General features: G+C 47.4%; 1 protein-coding gene across 1 annotated transcript in view; it reads right to left on the reverse strand.

The window, feature by feature from the left end:
- The window catches only part of SLIT3 (slit guidance ligand 3), a 593,034-nt gene that overhangs the window by 91,235 nt on the left and 477,967 nt on the right, over positions 1-23,832 (reverse strand). The window contains exons 10-12 of the mRNA XM_019450253.2: positions 15,802-15,873; positions 10,938-11,009; positions 7,234-7,305 (exon numbers count right to left, since the gene is read on the reverse strand). Coding sequence (XP_019305798.2) covers positions 7,234-7,305; positions 10,938-11,009; positions 15,802-15,873 — 216 coding nt within the window. The remainder of the gene's footprint in view (positions 1-7,233; positions 7,306-10,937; positions 11,010-15,801; positions 15,874-23,832) is intronic.

Here is a 23,832-nt window from a genome sequence, read left to right on the forward strand (position 1 = left end):
AAGCATGTTGTATGATCAAACACCCACCAACCACCTTACAAACACTAACCCACTGAATGTCCCCACTAGAGAGTAAGTGTTATCTCCATCGGACAGATGACACAGAAAACTGTTGGGACGCAGAAAACTTAAGTACTGGTGACCAAAGTTGCACAGTAGTAAGTGGCAGTTTGAGAAGTGGACCCATGTTATCTTAGCACAAAGGCTTTGCTCCCACCCATTATACCACCCTGATGCCCATTAATGGACCTTGGGAATCACCCAATGCTGATGGGAGGAGATGGCAGTATGTTTTCTGTGGCTACTCCCATTAAGCTAGTGACGATTCTACAACATAACAAAACAAAAAACCACGCTCCCTTCAGAGGGGATTAAGGAGAATGGCACATCCAGCAGCAGTGCACAGACATCACCTTCTATATTTACTTCCAAGTGTCAGCCCTACAAGGCCTTCTCCCAACCCCTCTTCCATGAGCACGTGCAGCTTCCACATATGTTCCATGTCAAGAGGTATTAGCATTCAGTCCACTGACTAACCAACATAACGATGCTGCTAAGAGATAATCCTTTCCAGAACCATTGCCTTCAGAAAAGGCCAGGCAGGAAATAAGCCACAGAGAACCACAGAGCTGGAGCTTGTAGAGGGGCCAGTGAAATACTCTGGGTCTGGGCTAAGGAGGGCTCTTGTGACTCAAGTCCTCCTGCTCGGGGACCCGGCCTGCCCCGGCCAGAAAGGTCCCAGATTCTCTCAACACAGGAGCAGCTGGCAGCTTCCTTCCTTCAAGGTCCAGGAGATAGAGAAGAACCACAGGAGGGAGATGAGGTCCACCCTCGTCAGTGAAAAGGCCCTACCACACCCACTTTCTCTAAAGAGGCCAACAGGGCAGAAGGCCACTGAGACCCCATTTTTAGCTACTGTCCTTGCCCACATCTCCTCCTCAGTGAAGATTCCCACAGAGCTCACAGGCCTTCGCTGCACGGTTCAGAAAACACAAACATTGGGAGTCAGCTTTAATGATAAATTGCATTAAAATCACCTTGGCAACTCTAGCAATTCACGTGTTGATTCAGTGGCCCAGCGCTAACATTCTGGGTGGTATTTATACTCTCCACACCTGCCCGTGGGTCTGTGGAAGACAGCAGTTACATTGCCCCTCCTACTTGAGTGGTATTTGTCTGGAAATGCCAAAAGCATATTCTAAACTCCAGAGTACAAGGTTTGCTCAGAAAACTGGTGCCAAGAGAGAGCGTAGTGACCCCCTTCCTGGAAATTAGTCAAGTCCTTGCAGGAAAGACCATGAGATGGAAAGCTGGCCCAGGCTCCTGCCAAGGGGGCAGGTGCTTGGGGGAGCCTCCTTTTCCTAACACAAGGCTGGGGAGTCAGTTTGTTTTATAAATACTCAGATGTAGATACGGAGGAGGAGAAAGACGGTACCAATAACTGTCTGGCATTTTTTCTATTGCTCCTCCTCAGAAAAAGGTCTCTCCCTGTGAGTATTTACCACCATTATGCATTGGCATAAACTATTCGTGAGGATACCAATCTGGGGAGGCATCTTGGACCCCTGATTAAGCTGCAGGACACAGAGTCAAACCTCTCTCATTAATGTCTTCCTCTTTTTTCTTTTTTTTAAATTTCTCCAGAATTAACCCTCTGTCATCCTGAACTTTTAAAAAAGATTTTTTAATGTATTTATTTTTGAGAGAGAGAGAAAGAGAGAGAGAGGTGGAGGAGCAGAGAGAGAGGGAGACACAGAATCCCAAGCAGGCTCCAGGCTCTGAGCTGTCAGCACAGAGCCCAACGTGGGGCTCGAACCCACAAGCCGTGAGATCATGACCTGAACCAAAGTCAGACGCTTAACTGACTGAGCCACCCAGGTGCTCCTGACTTTTTTTTACACATTAATTTTAATAAGACCTACTCTCTTGCCTTAGCACAGATACTATGCTCTCATCATTACCATATGGTATGGGGGATTTACTTTGACATTCAGGAACCTACTGAGGCCAGACATGGGGAGAAGCCTGGTGATACCTGGTGCCACGAGGTCAAGAAACCCTAACGCTGCCCAGTCTTGCTCTGGGCCACGTCAGGCTCAACACTCAGGAGAGGAAACAGGAGGAACCATCCCAGGCCCAACTAGGGACAAAGAAGACTCTTCCATTCCCTCCCAATAATGGCTGCACTGCTGGTCACAGGCTGTGGGTTGTCATGGTGATTCCTAATGCACGGGAAACTGCAAATGTAGCAATGCCATTGGATGGCCTGTCTGAAAAACAGGACCTCCCTGGAGTCCATGGACAGAGGAGAACTGTAGGAACAGGGTACAAGCAGAGGGAAGTGGAGATTCTGAGAGACTGGACACGGCAGCTATCACCTGCTATTGGGGGATCAAAGGCCTCCCCTAGTGTGACCTGGCTTGCTCCTTCCCTCCCTCAACATCTACCAGGGTGGTCATTTGCCTTCTGGTTACCAACTGGTCCTTTAAGAGGGGTGAATCATTCACTCAATGGCCACGCATGGGATGACTCCAGATTTTACATCTCCCTGAAGGCCTCCCTTGGGAAGCCCCGGGCGCACAAGGAAGAGAAGAAGCCCTCCCTCAAAAGTGCATCACAAAGTAAGTCTGCTTCCACTGCTGGGGAGTTCTCACCATCTGCCCTCAACCCAGTCTTTACAGACGGGCAGCTCCTTCATGCCCTCTCACAGGGGTTAGTGGGATGACAAGGGGCCAGAGGAAGTCCCAGGGAGACAGCAGCCTGTGACGGATACTGAGGCATAACGAAAGGAACCGGAAACAGTCGGTTCAGCAGTACCTCCTCCTTGGCACGAGCCTGTGAGGAACTCTTGCTCTGTGGATCACAGAACTAGTTCTGCAGATCTGCCTGTGACAGGGCCTGAAGCAGAAGTCTCTTGCACGGACTCTAGAATTAGCCTGCCTGGGTGCCAACGCTCCGTCACTTACACGCTGAAAGACAATGGCCATGTTACTTAACCTTTCTATGCCTCAGTTTCCCCATCTGTAAAATGGGACTTTTCACAATACCTTCCTCTTAGCACTGTTGCGTAGACCAGAGAAGCATACAAGCACATAACATTGCTTTGGCACGGGTTCTGGAGCATATTAAGTAATTAGCAGCAGTAGTAATACTCGCGAAACAGCTGGTGAGGAAAAGTGAGCTACAGGGGTGGAGTTTTGCTCACTGCCCTGTAATTGGCATGTTGCTTGGCAGACTCCAAGATTCTCAAAGGGTCTTGTCTGCCTTCCAAGAAAATCAAACAACAGGTGCCTGGGTTGTCTTAACTTATTCCAGCCCAAAGGCATTCTGGTTTGGGTTCAGACCTCTTGGAGCAGGCTTAACATTGACCGTGCCCAGCATTTACGTGAAAGCTTCTACCTCAAAGGACCGCCTGCCCTACTCGGGCCACTTTCCTACGCATCTGCCATGCAATCAATGAGCACTAAATGAATGCTCTTTATTTCCTGGGGGAGCTGGGACAGCACACCTTGCAGCTGCCCGTCAGAGGGGAAAGTGATGGCTCTAGAGACGCACTGATGGCTTTTCTTATTTTGGGAGAGGTCGACCTCTGAGCTAAAGTTTCTGGTGAGGAAAGGGACGGGCACAGCCAGGAGAAGGGTCAGTTCTCTGGTAATCCAGCTGCTCCCATCCCTGGACTTGGGAGCATGTGACATATCTTGTCCTAACCTTACATTCTGAGACATCTTCACATGGGATATTTCAGTTCTCAGCACATTAGGAGGGAGTGTCTAACATACTTCTTGTCCAAATGGGTGTGGGACTCGCTTCCCAGCACTCTGTTTTAAGGAGGGATGGGCATACAGACCACCACGCACACCCCCAAAGATAAATAAGGACTGTTACTAATGACCAATGAATGTGTGTTTATACCATGAATGTTTGCAGGAACGGAACCTGTTTAGGATTAATTACATACTAGTTATTTTGAAACCTTTGAAGATTTTGAGAATAGCCTTTTCTGAGTTTCCCCAGAAGCCATTACTGAGCTTTAGTATAAGAAAGAACTGCCTAACTTTCTAAGTACACAATGATGACTTATCACAGACACCATCAGCAAGAACAGATAGAAAAATTTGTCACAGAGGGCGTGGGAGGGGTTTCTGCACTAGCTGGGTAGGAGACTGTGCTTGGAGCCCTGACGTTCCTTTGACCTCTAAAATTCTGGAACTTAAACAAAAGGAGGTGACTCTTTGGAGGCTGACACCCAGAGGACAGGGCATTGGGTTTAGGGGGTCAGTCCCAGGACTTTTAAGTGTTTCCATGTAGCCCATTTTTGGTGGCCTCCAAGAAACTCTGAAGCCTGAGATATTCTATTCTCAGTGTTGACCATCTGCTGCAATAAGCATCTCAAGAACGGGACCCAGGAGGACTGAGTACATGCAGGGCCTGGGAAAATCTGGCAGGATGACTGGAAAATGTGGAACAATGGGACAAGGGAGAGCAGGCAGGACAACAACTACAGTGTACCCCCTTTACTACCGACAACACCGTGAGTTGTGCCAGAGAGGAAATATCCGAGATCGCTTCACGTGGCAGAGACAGCTTGGCTTTGTGATGCACCAATAATTTGAGAAACAGGGAGAGAGAAATAAACACGAACCTCTTACAAAAAGCCTTGGAGTCAAAGGAGAGGAAATTACCCAGACTACCAGGGTATTCTAATCAGAGCCTTCTTATCAGAGTGTCTCCAGTCTAACAAGGAGAAATCCAATCTACAGCGGGCTGAACGCTAAATTAGATCTAATCAGGACCTGCTTTCCAACAGCTCAGCGGCAGGTCAAAGCCCAATGACGGCTGCAGTTGCTGCTTCTTTCTGGAGAGCAAGCTTGCCTGAGTTGTGTCAACTCCTGGTCACGCGCAAGGCAGGGATGCTTTGTCTTTACTCCTAGTTTACTCCCAGCTATTCCATTCCATCCGCTCAAAATTTTGGTGAGATTAAACTAGAGTTCCTGGCCCATGCAAATCCTGTGAGTTCTATTAATATCGTCACTGCTGTCTGCTCCAAGCTGGGAGACATTTCCTTTTTTAAAAAATATGCAACCCCCCCAGAAATAAACTCCCCCCAAACCCATGCATTTATTGAATCTTTGCAACATGCCATGCGCTCTGCTAGGCACTTTGATGCATGCTAGATTTCTCCTTAATGCATGCAATGACATTTTTCTGTCTACACTAGACACGCAGATTGTAAAAGGATACTCACCCCAGCCCAGTGCAACACAACCACCCCCAAATCTACCTCAATGCCAATGCTACTGTTACTCTTCTTTCAAGGGATTAATAGCTACAGTTAACTAGCCTTATGGAGGTGGTTACGATTTACAGTTTCTTTGCTACAAGCAAAGAATACCATCTGTGAAACACCCAGCTCCCTGCAGAGCCCTGGTGGGTCACTGTAACAAATAGGTTTAAAGGCTCACCCAAGGGCTGGGACCTCTGAACTCAAAGATGCCCACACAGAGATTCACAGAGTGAGACAGACGTGGAGATGGAGGTGAGAGGAGATACAGAGAAGAAAAGACACAAAAGAATCTTTTTTCTCTTGCTCTCAGCTTCATTGAAACAAACCTGACTGCTGCTTGTAGAAGGACATGCTGCCTGGAAACTAGCTGGGCATGATTTACATGACTGCATTGTCTTAGGAGAACCGTCCAGGCCTGAGTCTTACAGGACATGGGAAGGGGAGGGAGTAAAGATGTGAGAAGGTAAAGGCTGAGGACAAATCTCATTTCCTCTTTCTTGAAGAGTCTCTGGGAGTCACCGGGCCTTCCTCTCTCTATTTTTGTGCCTGGCCTCCCACCCACCCGGAGACCCAGCTTGCCTACCTGGTCTGCAAATTCCTGCTGCAGCTTTGTTTAACTGCACACAGGAAGTCCGGAGGCCCTGGGCCCCTTCCTCACTACCTGTGATTTGGGAGATAGTTTTACAAAGACACACACACTCACTCACTCATCTTTACTCAGATATACACCTCTATTCGAAGGCTGAGAGCCTTCTGAGGCACAGGGCCATGTAAACTCTTCTCCAGTTTCCACACCTATTTTGCTGTGTGATTGAGGGTAAGGCGTTTACCTCTCTGAGACCTGGCATTCTCCAGTGTTCCCAGGATACTCAAGATCAATTCCTCATACTCCTAGGAATTGTGATGGTCACCGAGCAGGATGTGTATGTGCGCACATGTACTCCAATGCCCACGGCACATGTGCGTAGATCCCACGGCTACCTAATCACAAACTACAGATAACTCTCCCCCATCATAGAATCTTAAAATATATGACAAGCTAAATTCCTTTCCTTGCCTTTCCACATCAGAGTTCAATTATCTTCTTCAAACATTTAAAGCTCAAATGACCAGAATGAAATAAATGCAAATAAATAATCCTAGAGCTTAAAATTTGAGGCAACAAGTCTTCCTTTAAATTAAATAAACTCTGGGGTGCCTGGGTGGCTCAGTCCGTTGAGCATCCAACTTCGGCTCAGGTCATGATCTCACGGTTCGTGAGTTTGAGCCCTGCGTTAGGCTCTGTGCTGACAGCTTAGGGCCTGGAGCCTGCTTCGGATTCTGTGTCCCCCTCTCTCTCTGCCCCACCCCTGCTTGTGCTCTGTCTCTACCTGTCTTTCAAAAATTGAATAAACATTAACAAAAATTTTAATAAATAGTTAAATAAACTCTTACCCCCTCAGCTATATCTTACCCAGATAGAATCATATTGGTGACTGATTATGTTCTTCTATAATTATTTCACCATCCCACCCCCAACCCTTCTTCAAGGTCACATGTCTATCAGCAGCTGTTTCAGCTTTATCGGAATAAGGTGTGAATGTTTTAGTTCCCTAAATTCCTAGCATGCTCCTGCAAGATGCTTCCCCTTGTAGGATTCCATTCAGCCTTAATTTCTAGCCTCCAGACCTATGGTTAGTGACTCATGCCCCGTCCAGGTTCCTGAGCTGTAATGTATCATGTAGGTTTGTTCACATTGACCTTGGTCTCCCTCTGCCAACTCCCTGGCTGTCCTTCCATCAAAAAGAGGTGGTGGAAGTGTGGGGTGGACAGCTCAGAATCCCCCCCCCCCCCACCGCTTTTGGTGTGTGTAAAGTCAAAAGAACTGAACTGAGCATGGCTCAAAGTCTGCAGGTGAAGAGCCTGTAGACATTCCTAGAGACATACATAGTGACAATATGCCTACTCACAGCAGCTGTAGGGATACCAGCCCATCAAACAGTCCCTTGGCAATCTCGGTGATCTTGTTTCCATACAGCACCCTAGAAAAGAGAAGACAGCAGTCTCTGTGATGTGAGGCCACTGAAGCCCACTCAAGTGAGAGGCCATCACCTCTGCCAACTCCCGTAGGTGGGTGGGACTTCTCAGAGCATCTCCTTCCCTGGCCGGCCTTACCCTTCCTCCTTACCAGTGAGACAGCAGGCAAGTGCCACAGGGGCTGCAGAGACAGGCTGTCTGGGAGGCAAGGAGAAATCAGCTCCATCCTGTTTCATTACTGGGCAGCCCAGCTTAATAAATAATCCACAATAGGGCACAGCAGTCCCCTTGTAGTGTCTCCCTGAGCTGCTAATATGACTCACACCTCGGCAATAAATAAGATGTGTAGGAAGCTGGCCGGCCCTGTGTCTTCTTGTCTTCAATGGATATTGATCAGGCTGAGCCCAGCCTACAGAACGTTTCCTTTTACTATCCCGTTGTATCCTAGGAATTCCTGAGCTGAGTTCTTTAATCATCCCTCTAGGCAGGGCTTTGAGTTTTGGGGGTCCTATCCAGATGGCACAGGGACCACAGAGTCAAAGACTGGCTCACAGGAAAAACTGGAGAGCAAGGAATTGTTACCTCAGAGCAATGGCCCCCACACTCCAGCCCCTTTTCCTAGTTTTTGAGCTCTAGCAACCAAGAAACTCTGAATTATTTTACTCTCCTCTCTAGTAGGTGTACAGGTCCCTCATACTGCGCCTCCTATTGGTGGGCTGGGCTTTGGTGACTTGGGAGCGCTTGGGGAAGAATTCTACTGTCTGCTTCTCCAGCCCAGCGCCCAGGGGGTCCTGTTGGCCATCCATGTAGGTGCTAAAGACACTGCTGGCCGCCCTCTGCTCTCATCCACGGCACAGACTGCTTCTCCTGGGCCCAGCCTCCTCTGAGATGGAGAGAACTGATTTGGGAGGGTTGGTTTTTTTTTTCCCCCCTTCAATTCCTTCTTGGGCCCTGAAGTATCCTGAATGAATGCAATATTCAATTCCCACTCAGACCGCAAATTCAGGCTGTTATATGTCTTTGAGGAGACAAAATATTAGGGTGGGGAAATAGGAAATGGGAATGCTAAACCAAACCCCCTATTGTCCAGACACCACCAGGAAAAAGCGTGAGTGTCTCACTCAGCCTGCGGGTGGGTTTCATTAATGTTTCAACAAATTAATGAGTAAATAAAAGTCAGCATGATGGCTCAGGCTCAATTTGTAATTCATATGAATGTCCCCCTGCTCACTGTGCCAAATGTAGTAGTGTCCCTGTCTGCTTGTCTTGGCTGATGTCAGAAATTGTGGTGCAGCAGTAGCTGGTGGGGCGGAGGGGCCAGGGACTGGGTCAGGGGATCCTCACATGACCCATCAGACCTCCCTATGGGACAGCTCTAACCTCGTGGGTCCAAACCACCCTCCGGCAGACTGAAGAGGGCTGTGGGTCTACTGTGGAGCAATCTGGGTGTAGACCCACCTGGCTTTCCCCCAAAATCTTTCCTTGACTGCCTTCTTCACACCTTTCATATCTGAGCACAAACATCTCATCCTTGGGAAGTTTCTCCAGAATATTTTAAAGTTTTTCACCACCTGTCACTTTATTTTTATTTCCTCATTACTTTTCATTATGTCATGTTCTACTACTCATGTATTTCTTTATTTTAAACATTTTCTGTGCCCCTACCTCTCAGCTCACTTGAACATAGGCTCCATGCATGTGGCGATATTATGTGGCTTGCTCATGGCAGGGTCCCTAGAGCTGAGAGCTGAACAGGGTTCAGCACAGTATTTGTTGAAAGAATAAATGAATGAGTACAGGCAAGGCTTTCCTGCCCTTTAGCTTGGCCCCTGGTGAGTTTGGATTGGGTATGTTTGTGTTCCAAGCTCCATGAGACCGAGGGTCTTGTCCGTCCAGTTCACTGCCACATTCTCCATGCCTGTAAGACGATGCAGTACCTAGCAGGCATACTTGGAAGGATGAATGCATATGTTAGAGGTCAGGGGGCACTTCACTTAATGCCCCAGTGTGTACTTTGGAACTGGCTAGTGGGATGCCATTTCACGTATGACAAACAGATTCTGAATTTTGTTTCCTGTAGGACCAGAAGCATCTCACTGTCCTCGGATTGTTCCCAAGTCCCAGCAGAGGGAAACTAGATAAGGGGAATAGGAGGGTGGGGGCAGGGACAGGATCCTGGCAGCACACAGCCACTCTCCCTGCTCCTCTGTGATCTTCGGCATAATACGCAGACACTAATCTCATATACAATCCTGTCTTTGATATCCCAGCCAGATGTTCTGTTCGATAAATGAAACTAATTTACTCTGCAAGCAGCCGGCAACAGCTGAATCAAGACACTTCCCTGTCCTCAGCCCCTTCCCAGTGGGATGGGGCCAGGTGGGGACAAATGTGGATCTTGTTACCTGCCCACTCATAAATTAAGCAAACAGGTTACAGAGAGAAGGAAGCATTGACAGCTTGCTTCTGAGCGTCCTCACTCTTACTCAGTGGGCAGGTCACCAAATGATATAAATAATATCAACTGAGGATGCTTTTCTTGTATCTTACTGTATACTTTTTCTTTCACATTATCTCGAGAGGCAGCATAGCATTGGGGATTGAGAGCATGGGTCCTGGAGTCATACTGCTTGGGATCCAATCCTGCATCTCCCAGTTGTGGATTTCAGATAATTGCATTCATTCAACACGCTTTAGCTTTGTGCAATTATCATGTGCCAGGTACTGTTTGAGGTGCCAGAGATTCAGCCAGGATCCAAACAGATAAAAGTCCCTGTCTGTGTGGGGCTTAGATCACCCGATTCCTTCTACTGTAAAAGAAGGAAGTGGATAGAGTCTATGTATTAGGTTGTTATGAGGATTAAAATTGCAAGACTCCTAGAACAGTATCTGGCACACAGTAAGTGCTTAATAAGTGCTGCCAATTATTGTAATCGTGGTCACCATTGAATATGTGGTAGGCAGAAAAGGTATCACTATCCTTGTTTTGTCTGTGAGGAAAATACACAGTAGGCTCAAGTCACATTACCCATGCCACATGGTGAGCCACAGGACAAAGCCCCATGCCTTCTTGCCCCTGTGGGTCTCTGAGTCTCTGGTGGATGAGGCTGTGGTTCCATCCAGTAGGCTGCCCTAGGGTTGCAAAACCCAAGAAAAGAAGCCTTTACAGGATGGCAAGTGTGCTTTCTCAGAACAAAGGCCATGATGTTGGTTTGGAGAAAAAGCCTGAAAATCAGGGGAAGAAAATTAGCTCCTCCCTTGACAAGGTCACATAGTTGGGAGAAATGGGCACGTTGGTAATAAACATACATTACCATTCTGTCCTTCCATCTCCCTAGAGAGCGCTGCTGAGGCACGCAGGGCAGGAGGGGGACGTGCGGGTAGAGCTGAAGATGCATTTGAATTAGAAGCCAATAGCTAGGAAGGCTGCTGGGCACTTAATCAATAAAAATAATGCATTTGGGTTGTAGAAATATTCCCTAAGATCAATTTCCCCTGAAGAAATATTTGTTTCTTTTACCAGGTTGCCACAAGTGTGTAAGGGAACATAAAGCCTTGATAAACACCTCCTGAAAAATATGGACACATTCCCCCCCGCCCCGCCCGCCACTCCCCCATGACTCTGCTCCCCACTTACAGTGACGTGAGTGATTTCAGACCCTGGAAGGCATCTGGAGCAATGTCCGATATCTGATTCTTGCTGATGTCTCTAAAAAACATTAATGGGAGAGTCTGAGAACATAGCTCAAAGGTGTGATACGACCATTCTTAAGTGTGAGTCAAGCATTTCAGATATTGAAAATGGTGAGAATTAATCAATTTATGTATTCATCGTACAAGAGAAGGGGCTTAAAGACCATTCAGTTCAACTGTCTCTTCATAAAATATGCCACATGTTTTCACTCTTCTTGGCTTTCAAAGAACGCCCACCCACGGCACCCTGACTTTGACATATGGCTTTGCACATGTGAGCCCTTACTTTGTAGGGAAGACTGCACTCAGTCACATTAGGGCCTTGTCGCATTACCAAGCAATTATAGCATAAATGAAGCAGAAGCCTGCCTCACCCAAACACAGGCCAGGGTTCTTGCAAGCATCATCTTCTTGTCTCATGCCTCAGCCAATGCTTATTTTTTCCCCCAAATAGTCCTGAGTCATTTCACCTCCCCAGTGACCTTTCCTTCCTGACCTGAAAAGAGGTTTTGAGCAGGGACTTAAGTCTCTGTCTGGTTCAGGGCATCCTTCAGGTCGTGTGATGTAAGCACATCACGCGATTCTCACGGGATGCCTCTGAGATGTGGATTTGTCACTGGAGTGCTCCTCAGAAAGGCACAAGCCTGGGGAGTGATGCCTAGGGCTTTGGGGTAACGTGGATGAGAGGGACGCTGTGTAATAGAAGGCAGCTCCTCTGGCTGGCAGGGCTGGCGCAGAGGAATCTCCCTGACCCGGCTCCTCCCCAAAGCCCAGAGGCTGTCCCCTTTCCCGCATCCCAGTGACTTGTGAGCACCCGGCCCTCAGTTCTGAGGGGGGAGACGTTCTGAGCCATTAGCTCAGAGGCGACCTCTGGGCTCCTGTCACTGGAAGGTGAGATGCTCCAATTTCCAGAGACAACGTACCTCTCCAGTTCTTTTCCTTTAACAAAATAAATCAATGGATCTTTCCTTTTGTTCAGAAGAGAGAGAGCTGAGGTCTTGGAGGGTCAATGAGGAGGAGATAAGGGGATACGGAGAAGAAAGCACATCTAAGCAGATCCTTAAGCAACTGCCTCTAGCGAGGCCAGACACCCCAGCCCCCAGCCTCTTAAGCATCCTCCCCCTGTCTGTTTCTCCCCTCCTTCTAAAGCGTTGCGCAACCACTTTTCCTAGGCCTCTGCTCTCTTCCCTCCCTGCTTCTGAAGCCGGTAAGTTGAAAGATATTTCACAGGTTAAGGCTTCTTAGGCACAGCTGTCGAGCTTATCCCTTTAGCTGGCAAGATCGCCTCTTACAAATCCACAGATTGTGCTCACAAACTCGTCAGTTTACACCAGGCTTTTCTTCAGCGCTCCACTTTTGTAGAAGGGTCTTAACAAGCAAATGCCCTGGATTATCCTAATCTTGCTCGCCCTTGGCCTGCCTGCCTAGCAAGGCATTCCAGGCAGGCGTGCAAGCCTGGGTTTTTTATTTTGTTTTCCTGATCACGGGACGTCTCTTCAAGCTACTAAGACCCCCCAGTATGCCAGAGGAAGTTCTGGGACGTGGGGTGGAGGGAAAGCCCTCTGCTTTAGCCTTGTCAGGGCAAAGTGGTATTCAGTCCACAGCTAGCCTTTTGGATGCACTCCTCTCTGCAGCACAGGAGGGATGTCTTGTGGTTTTGGAGATGATGGGGAGTAGAACTGGACAAGTGATAGTTTAGCTGGGAACTGCTCCTGGAGGGTCACTTCATCTTAGTTCTTAATACTGCAGGAAGGAAACAGCAACCCTCTGAGGGCAAGGACCCAGAGCCAGAGGGGACTTGACATGGCTATTCAGGTAGAGGGCTGGCATCTCAAGTCTCCCCTCACTTCACAAAGATGGATGCAAAAGGTAGTGGCACTGGACAGAAGGCAGGCTGGGAAAGGCTTCTGCCGCCTACCAGTCTCCATGCTTGACCCCTCCCGGTCCATAGCAGGTGGCCCTGAGCTGACTCCAGGCATCTGGGTCACTATAGATCAGTGGTTTTCAAAGTGCACCCACAGGGAGTCTGCTTTGGCTAGCCTGGGGAAGGGAGCTAAAAAGTCTGCATAGGTAACACATCTCTATGTGATTCCCATGCACGTGATCCCTGGGTCATACTTTAGGCCACAGCATTTTATGGCCTGGTTGGTCTCTGACCCACCCCAGTCCCCTGGGGCTTACAAACTCGATGGACAAGAGGCAGCAGACTTTCTAGACTCTTCGGAGCCAAGGTGGCAAATTCCATGTGGGCAAGGCTCAAGTGGGGAGGTGCTGGCACCTGTGGATTCTACTCTACCTCAGAGCATGGAGACGAAAGAACACGCCCTTCCAGCCACACCACACAGCTCTGGTCCCCATGTGTCAGTGCCATCAGTTAACCAACCCTGTCAACTGAGGGCTTCTCTCTAGTGCCCTCTGTTCTCTTCTCAAATGGCTCTACCTTGATACTAGTTTTTACCTGGAAGTATTTTTTTCTACTAAGCTGGACACGAGAAATAGGGACAAAGTCATTCATTCCAGGGGCTTGTTGTTGTTGTTGTTGTTGTTGTTGTTGTTATTATTAAAGAGAGGAGGAGCGTGTGGTTCATTCATAGTTGAGGGGAAACTTCTGTTAGAGAGAGAGAGACTGGTTCATGTACACCTATGAGGAATTCACACTTAGAGTTTTAAAACCCATTCTGACCAGGGGCCCTACTTCTCCCAAGCCGTCATACTTCCATCTTGATTTGTGAGGTTCTGTTAGCTGGAAAAATCTGTAAGTGGTCTCTTTTCCCTACCGCCATCCCTTTGGGGGGGGGCAGGTAAGGGGGCATCATAATAAATATCAGTAACATCAGAAGTGATCAAAAATTAAATTCACTTCCCAGGTCGTGACTGAGAAGGTCTTATGAATTTTGAATGCACAGATCATGGCAACTCCAATGGGATGAAGAAAGGACAGTAAAACATAGCCAAGCTCTAAATTACCTGGACCTCACAAAAAATTAGAGCAGTAACTTAAATCATGCAAGAGATATAGGTTGGGGCAGTGACTGAACTTGTCATTTTTCACTGAAATTACTATCTGGCTGCATAATCAAGTTAGGCTTTAAAAATGAATTGGGGGGGGGGGGTATGGAGTGAGCTGGGGAAGCAGGGAGACCAGGAGATTAATGGCCTAAGGTTTTAAATATTAAGGCCTATATTTATACAGCTCCTCCAGCAAGAATGCTGCCAAGGGGAGGGGAAAAGTATGTGCTCAGGGCTGGCTCATTAGGTTGGTTTCCACTTCTGGAATTGTACCAGGAGAAAATCTTGTTTGGTTTGGATTTCCAGGGAGATGGGAAGTTGCCTTCCCAAGATCTGAGGGTAAAGCCAACCCATGCCACTGTTTCTTGGGGATGTTTATTTTTAACATAAAAGGAGTCAGCAGACACTTAACCTCTTCAATGTAGGCCCTCCTACTCAAGGGAAACCGATGAATCAGCCTTCAGTGGAAGGGAACAAGATCGAGCCTGTGCATATTTCTACCTGTTCTCTTTTTCCTCCGTGGGAGGCCAGAGACAGTAAGTAACTGGGATAAGAGCAGCATTTTGATTACTGGACTGTAAGAAATGATTTCTCAGCTCAGAAAAGGGAAAGGAATCTCCCTCCCAGATTCTAAATATCCAAGCTGGCAATGGCTGGGCCATTTCCGAATCCTACTGGTGTCCTCTCGGAGTGCCCTGCTCTGCATGACTCACAGAGTCGTGCTCAGGGCAGTCATGGGGCTGGGGAAGGCGGTGATGATGACATCACCACAATGGCGGGGATGAGGACCATGGTACAGGATGCCGTCAGTGGAGCCGTGAGAGGGAAGGAATGGCAGCACTGGCGTAACCAGGGACTGATAGGTTGTAGTAGCAGTGGTAGCAGTGATACCGGATGCAGCGGTAATGGGGGTGGTGGGGATAATCACAGGCAAGTCATACGTGGTTGGAGAATAAGGAAGGGCCCAAGGCTTCTTATCTCACTTAGAAAGAACAGAAAGTCCTTGTCATGGTCTAAAGGGTCACAGGATCTGGCCTCTACCTTCCCACCTCTCCAACACAAGCCCTGCCTCTGTCCCCCTCCCTGCTCTGCAACCCATCCATGCACCCTCCCCAGGGCCTTTCAGTTGCTCTCTCTCAAGAGCTCCTCATTCCCACCCTTCATTTGGATCACCTGTACAGAGAGGCTTTCGTGGGCCCGCCCTTTGTTTCACTTTCTAGTACTTAGCAATTTCTGATATTTGTCTCTTTTCTGTGTTCGCCCACTCAAATGTGTGAGCTCCATGACAGCAGACTTTATTTTAGAGCATGCTCTATCCACAGACCCTGCAATTCCTTGCAGGTGGTGGATACTCTTTGTTAGGTGAATGTGTGCACAGTTGTAGGCATGTACCACAGCCACCATGTTAGGGTGCTGGAGATTGATACAAGGCCATTGCCATCTCATTTTTACTGAAGTTCCTACTTCAGGTCCACATCATGAAAGCCAGAGGACAATAAACATGGTAGCATGGGCTTTTTTTAGGCCAATGCAGCTGCACCTCTCACCTAGATAATTTTACTTCGCTCTAGTTGGAGAGGTCCTCAGCTCTGAGGTGTCTACATCACTACACCTCACCATCTGAAAGCAACACTCCTGAACGTTACCTCGCAATCTCAGGAAAGCATTCCAGGCCCGACACTGAGCTCTCCATGAGGAATGTGATGTGGGCTGTCATCTGCGCAGGTCGCCTACTACATAGGGCATATTACCCCCCAAACTGAAAACATCTGGTTCATTCCTCCCCAGGGGAAACTCACATTCGCTTCAGTTTCTTGTACTGGGTGAAGGCTCCAGCAGGGATGGATTTGATGGAGTTCTGTTCCAGGCGTCTGGGAAACAGAGCAGAGAACAGTCAGTTAACCATCCACCTGTCAACAGGCGGTTGCTGAGGGCCTTGGGGGACAGGACGGCCCCTCCCATCATGTGGCACCCGATACTGGTCGCAGGACACTGGGCAAACTTCTGCAGGATTTTGGTTCTTGCTTATTCTAAGTGGTCTTTGAAGGCAGATGTCTTCTTCACAAAAGCTGTGGGAAGTAACTGGCATGCTGAAAAAGTCAAAGGGATAAAGAGAAGAAAAAGAGGTGGCCTATGGGCCAGCAATGCCCATCTGCCCTGGAAGCATGTCACCATTCTGTCAAAAACTCAACCACTGGGGAGCCTGGGTGGCTCAGTCGGTTAAGTGTCTGACTTCAGCTCAGGTCATGATCTCGAGGTCCGTGAGTTGGAGCCCCGCATCGGGCTCTGTGCTGACAGCTCAGAGCCTGGAGCCTGTTTCAGATTCTATGTCTCCCTCTCTTTCTGGCCCTCCCCCGTTCATGCTCTGTCTCTGTCTCAAAAATAAATAAACGTTTAAAAAAAAATTAAAAAAAAATCTCAACCACACTGCCACTGGGGTATTGTACAGGCAGAAATGACAATGGCTGACTTCATTCCTAGCCTTTTTTAAAATTAAGGTATAACTGACATATAATATTAGTTTCAGGAATACGACATACAATAAATAACATTTGATTATTTGTTTCTGGGTTTTTCAATGGGCTGTTCTAATATGCTGGAGAAATGGCCTTCAAGTCTTTAGGCTCCTAGCCTGCCATTCATCAAATTGACTCCGACACCCTGAGGACCCTAGGGGCCCCGACCGGACCACTCCCCTGGGATGCTGCTAGAATCTGTGGCTTTACTATGTTACAGACTTTCCTGAAGACCTTCCTCTCTTGTAACTCTGCAATGACAAAAGATGTCATAGGCCCCAGGCCCAGGGCCGAGAACTTTCTTGAAGAGAAGTGAGTAAGCATCTCTATTCTCTCGCCTCTCAGGTGACTGCCTGTTACTAAGAACAGGTGTGGTGGGAAACAGGCCTGAGTAGGAGGCAGGGCCCTCTATTAGAGGTGATGAGTGATGCCCTCAGGCCTCGGCTGAGGACTCAGCATCTCCTTCTCGTCCATCTCCCTTGTCTCCAAGGCACGGGTCTTTTCATCACCTTCTCATTTGCCACGGATGTTCCCTAACCTCTCAGCTGGGAAGACACAAAAAAAGGTGTGCGCGGGGGCGGGGGGTGGGGGGAGCAGAAGGAACAGACGGGCGGAAGTGGCTCCCTCAGAGGCTACATCCAGTGGCTGCACATTTCTGGCTGGGATGAACCCATTCATCTTGAAGAGTAATCCCCGCTGCAGAGTCGGGGAGACAGTCGTATTAATTTGTGCCTCTGCGATCTCATCTTCATTGGGGGAAGAGAGTATTTGTTACTGGAACCGCTAATGGAGCAGTTTGCCAGCAATTTTCCCATTTCAAACAACATCTCAGCTGCTAATGTGGAATGGTTTGTCAGGCCTACCCATAACACAGACAAATCACTCTCTAGGCCAAAGGAAGGGTGGGTGGGGGAGAGAGAAAGAGGAAAGGCGGGTGGGAGGAGGGAGGGAGCATCAGGACAGATCATTCTTGGCTGCTAGATGAATAGAGTCTACAAATGAGACTGCCACGGTCTATTAAGAAAGCCTTTGTGGCCTGCTGGAGGGGGTGGGGAGCGTGTTCTGCTGGGCACATGGGCACAGGCTGGCCAGACAGGGGCCTGGCTGGTTCTTGGTAAGGCACAAGAGCGTGCCACAAGGTCTCAGAGACTGTGGGCTACCCGATACAGCCAGCCGCAGAGGCAGCAGGGAAACTCCAAGGACATTCTTGTTCTCCAGCTGAGCAGAGTTCAGCAGGGATTTCTCAGCCCAGGCAACAGCTCCATGGGTCTCTGGGGCTGTCAGTCAGGTGGAAAATGCTCTCCAGGAATCCTGTGATTCACCTGCCACTTTGGCAAGGGATTGCGGCTGGATGATGCCTCTGGGGAGAGCCACTGTCTGTAACGATGGTAACCCCCTCCGTTTTTGCAAGAGGACCCACTGCTTCCAGCTGCACGCCAAGAACCTAGGCAAGTCAGGCCAGCCAGTGGTGTGCGGTCGGCCGGCTGTCAGTGCAATTCATAACCAATTAACCTCCATTTTAGTGAGGGGTGTAAGATTCAAGGGAGGGATGAATCCATGAGCAGTATGTGGTACCTGTCCCTGAGGAATTTAATCATCTGGGGATAGAGACAGCCCAAGATGGTCCACCACAGAACCAAATTCTATTGCTATTATAACAAACAGGAAGAGCTATCATTTATGAGGCCAAGTTGATTTATGTCTATTATCTCTTTTAATCCTTACATGTATGAGGCAAGCTATGTTGGCCTCATTTGGTGGATGAGGAAAATAAAACCTACAGGGATCAAATAGCCCATCCAGAGTGACAGAGCTAGCAAGAGGCAGAACTGACACCTATTTCTACACATCGGACATACTGCCTTTCTTTCTGAAAACAGAGAAATTGAGGCCTAGAGGCTAAAGTGGCCTCCCCAAAGTCACAGAAGAGTTTAGGAGGTTATGACCCCAATGCTGATTCTGAGACATCATGCAGCCTCTGTGTAAGTGGGTATTTTGTCTTGCCATTTGCAACGCCGTGGACAGAACTAGAGTGGATTATGCTAAGCGAAGTTAGAGAAAGACAAGTATTGTATGACCTCACTCATATGTGGAATTTAAGATACAAAACAGATGAACATAAGGGAAGAGAAGCAAAAATAATATAAAAACAGGGAGGGGGACAAACCATAAGAGACTCTTAAAATATAGAGAATAAAATGAGGGTTGCTGGGGGTGGGGGTTGTGGGTGGGGGATGGGCTAAATGGGCAAGGGGCATTAAGGAGGACACTTGTTGGGATGAGCACTGGGTGTTATTATGTAGGGGATGAAGTCATTGGCTTCTGCTCCTGAAATCATTATTGCACTATATGCTAACTTACTTGGATGTAAATTTTAAAAAATAAATAAACTTAAAATAAAATTTCATAAGGGAATAAAAAAAAGATGTAGGCATTTTGTAAAAAGGCTGTAGGAGTTGAGGGAGATGCAATACAGATGCGAATACATACAAATATGCAAACAGAGTACAAAGGTGTGGTTTTGAGCAAAGAACTTCAATCTTAGCAGGGACGGCTCTGTGCATCCTGTACCCATCAGACTAGTACACTCTGGGGATGGTATTTGTCTCTGCAGTCTCTCTGCTTCTTATGCTGCTGTGGGTCCTGGCTAGATACCCGATCCCTTATGGAGTGCCAAGGCCATGCCATGATGTGGGTTAACCTCGCTCCAGGGGGGATCAGAGTTTGTCTGGGGTGGTACAGTTGTGAATAGTCAGTGTCCTTCGAATGTGAGGTAAAGGCAAGGGAAGGGGTAATAACAATAGTAAGAGCTATGAGGTGTCAGGTGCTTTGTAAGTCAGGCATTAGGCTAAGAGTTTTACATGGCTTGTTTATCTTAATATTTACACCACGGTGAGGCAGGTCCTATTCATCGTTACCATCCCTGCTTTAAACGTGAGAAAATGGAGGCTCAGAGATGTTAAGTCTCTTGTCCAAATTCACAAAGTCAGGAAGAGCTACAGCTGGAAGGAAATGCAGGCAAGTTTATTCAATTCGAAAACCTGAGCCCGCAGTCACTAAGCTTTGTTGAATCCCATTTGTAGCTGAGGCATCTCCATTTTTAGTTGCCGGCAGCTCATCCTCAGAGAAATGGCCCCTTTGTGAAGGGAGTAAGACTACAGTGCCTGTGCACACACAAACTTTCTATGTAGCATACAGCCCCTGGTAGGTTTTACATAGCCTGGAACAAGCATGCAAAGATCCATACTCCCAGTGACAAGAATTCAGTGTGAAGAACAAAAAGAAGCATTAGCATCAGCAAAAAACTGTCACATTTAGAGAGGTGTCTGAAGCCAACAGCTGTTTTAGGTCTCTCTTAAATGGCACATGTGTCTTTCTTTGTCTGGCAAACATTCTTCAGGCTGCAAACTGATTTAATAGAACTAGCATAAAAACAAACATACAAATCAAACATCTGAACATCTTCCGGCACCAGTAAAAACAATGGGAACATCTGATGGGGATTTCAGCCGTTTGCGCTCTGTATTGATTTGCCCTAGTTTCTCGGTGCTTCCTTAATGATCTGTCATTTGCAAACATGCGACTGAACACAATATATTTCTTGCAATGCATAAGTCAACATGATGCCAGAGAGACTGGCAGGGGCATGGCTAGTGCGAGGGCACGGCTACAAGTCACCTGATAAAGACGTCCTGGAGCTGGGTTGGAATATTGGTAGTGGTGTGGCTGAGGTGGCAATAACGATGAACATCTACCATTTATCGAGGGCTTTTTCTATGTCAGACACTGTGCTCTTTGCATACTGGCTCATTTTATTCCTTCAGCAAAACTACAAAGCAAGTGTTACTAATAATATAGTAACAACGAAGTTGAGGGATGCAGGCATATGTGACACGAGCCGCTCCTAACCTACTCTGCAGAATACCTGGCACTGCCTGCAGAAAGCAGAGAGAGAGCCAGATTTGCTCTTCTTACTATTTGCACATGCCCACATGCCTCCACCACAGAATTTGTTTTTTTATCATCTTAGAAAACAATGAATGAAAAATAATATGGGAACTTGAGACCAAACCATTCTATCATGTTGTCCATGCAACACATGCATAGGCTTTTCTTTTTAGATTTCATTCAGTGCCTTCCAAACATCGTGCTAATTTTCTGTGCAATTGTGTTATTTAATCTTCATGGAAAATCTCTAGTAGGTCTGATGAGCCCCATTTTGCAAGGGTCGGGGGGGGGGGGGTCGGTGGGCAGTGGCGGACCAAGTGAAGCAGGAGATGTTAAGAAAGATGCGCAAAGTAAGAGGCGAAACTGAGACTCAAACCCTGAACTATTTATCCTAAGGCTCTGTTCTTCATTATTCTCTATGCTTCAGCGGCTTCCCCTTTAGACTACTGCCCCAATCCACCCCATCTCCCTCCTTCCACGTGGCAATCCCTCAGAAACCTGGTGCTCTCAGAACATTTAAGAATCCTGATTGTTGACGGCTTCCAGAATCCTCCAGTCCTTTTGTTCTTTTGACTGTTTTTTTTTTTTTTTTTTGGTTTGTTTTTTAGTTCTCTCCTTTTAATATGCCCTGGTGACCTGTGTCATGGGAAAATATTTGCTTTTGTTAAGCAGATAAACCACTATTTGTCTGTCCACCCCAGATAAACAACAGGGGTGAGGTGAGACTAGGTGGAGAGTGGGGCTACCGTTCCTCTCCCCCAGATGCTTTCACTTATGACTTGACATTCAGTGCATCCACACAGCCCTTCTCCATCACCTGAATCTATGTGCTACCGCAGAGGGCATGAGACACACTGGATGGCACTATGTGGGGGTGTAGAGCAAACTGGAAGAAGATGGGCAGTGATTAAGATGGGGCTCTAGGCACAGATGGTCCCTCTGGAGGCTTGAGGACTCAGGGGTGAAGACAGAAGACCACAGAAGAGAGGAAGGTGTGAGCCTCTGGCTCTTCCCAGAATCTATCCCTGCTGGAGGCTGGAGCTGGTTCAGAGAATCAACAGGGAGCAGCAAGAATGGTGATGGTGGGAGCTCAGTTTCGAGGAAAATCTGCAGGGAACTGTCTCACTGTGGGTTCTCTGGAAGAAAGCTATTTTTAGAGGAATTGGCTCTGCTATGCGGGGAGACCAGCAGACACTCCTCTGAGCTGCGTTGGCTTTGAAAAACATTCTAAAAGAGTTTGCCAGATTGCTTTGCATGAGAGATAGTCCTTCCTCCCCCCAAATGTTGGCGAGTGCAGAACCCCTCCTAAGGTGTTAACGCATCACCACTGGCTAAGGATGGCCCACGGGGTCTGAAGAACCTGATATGGTGCCAAGCATCCCTAAGGAGAAAGGGGAAGTCTGGATTGTATGGGTGGCCATGGACACGAGTCAAAATTCTTGATGGGAAAAAGGAAAAGTCACATTCAGATGTCTTTGGGATGATAAATCAGACACTTCTATTCATCCGGGGGGGTGTATTGCAGTTTCCACTCTCTGTCTCATCTTTCAACCTCCCCCACCTGCTGGTCTTCTCTCCCTAAGAGGCTGCGTTTCAGCTGCTTTCAAGACTTTCAGACCAACACACAAGTCCCCAGCCACAGGTTTTGTTGCCTTGAGGAACAAGCAGGTTTCTTCCTCAAAGGTCTCTCTTACATGTCACTTCTGCCTGTAGCCTCCTAACCACAGAGTCTTGCTTCGTCTGCTTTAATGTCTCAGCTTCATTTCATCACAGAGGAGAAGGAGGTGAGCACAGCAAGAGAAATCCTGGGCAATCTGTCTGGTGGGCCGTGGGAGCTCCACAAGCAGGGGCGGCCTTATTTCCATGTCTGCATACATTTGCATGATGATGAGCTACCGCCAGGCTCAATTCATAATGCAAGTGGCTAGCCCGGTTCTTGAACCTCTTCTGTCAACCATCACCCTTAAAGTCCTGACTTAGTTCTATGGAAGGATCTCCAAATGCAGGTAGCTTCAGCTCCTATGATATGGTTTCCAACCTTTCTCACGGAGCCTAATAAAATGGTAGTAGCAGCAGCAACAATAGCAACACAAGTACTAGCAGTAGTAAAATAATAACAATCATGGCCAGCAGAGTATATCCTATGTGTCAGATACAACGCCAAGCATTTGACAGCATACATTTCATTTAACTTTTGCAAGAGCTGTTCAGAAGGTACAGTTGGCCTGTGAATGTTTCAGTTGAGGAAAACAAGACACAGAAAAGTTATTTGTCCAGAGTCAAAAGGCATGGCCAGAGCTAGTATGTGGGTCTCCCTGAATCCATAATCTACCCTCAATGGCTGCTGTTTGTGGCTGTTTTTAGAAGCACTGTAGCTAGGTTGGTCATTCCCAGACTTTTAGATTTCACAGGCTAGGTGGTTATAGACCTTTTATTTTGCCAGTGAAAGTGCTCTGTGTGTTATATATAATGTATATTATATAGAGACATACATTTATACACGTGTTAATTAAGCACATATTTAGCACATACATGTGCATGCACACCCAAACATATATATTCTGCCTCTAGTGGCCATCATTTTATAAGATGAAGGGCATTTTCAAAAATATAATTTATTGTCAAAGTGGTTTCCATACAACACCCAGTGCTCATCCCAACAAGTGATGAAGGGTATTTTTAATAACAGCAATAGAATAAGGAAGTTCAAGAATTTAAAATAAAGTCTCCTTTAAATGGAATATTTTTGCTCATCAGAAAAAAATCACATTGTTCTTGTTTTTCTCACTTTACCTCACATTGGGAAAAACATTCCAGTAATCAGACAGCCTTTCAGAAATCACTGAATCAAACTATTCTAGTTTGTTAATGTCCCTTTAAAAATTTGATGTCCAGGTATGAGCCCAACAGTCCAAGTATGGCTTGGCCTGCATGGGTCCCACCTCCAATGTACAATTTCCGTCTGCAATTCCTCTCTCCTAGACACCTAAGCTGTGTGCCTGTGAGGCCCAAGTTGGAGGTATAATGATGTGGAGGAGAGGAGGGTGAGTCGGGGGTTGGTGCGGGTCAATGGTTATAGCTTATCTACTAGACTGGCCTCTTTCATCATGTTGTGGTTTGAGACCTGGTCAAGGAAAGATCTATAGCTGCCAAAGACAGAAGATGAAACCTGGCAGATGGAGGGAGAAAGGAATGAAGTGGGGCAGAAAAAGTGGGAATCTGAAAGGAGATGAATGTGGGCAGGAATTCCGTCTTGCACATCTGTTTGAGACAGTCAATGTCCTACCCTGTCATGGATGGAGAGGGAAGGTGGAGGGGCTCTTACAACAAGGAAGGAAGAGCTGACTGGGTGAAGAAAGATGGCAC

The sequence above is a fragment of the Panthera pardus genome, unplaced genomic scaffold (assembly GCF_024362965.1).
Source record: "Panthera pardus isolate Hobbes unplaced genomic scaffold, ASM2436296v1 HiC_scaffold_2, whole genome shotgun sequence".
Classification (NCBI taxonomy): Eukaryota; Metazoa; Chordata; class Mammalia; order Carnivora; family Felidae; genus Panthera; species Panthera pardus.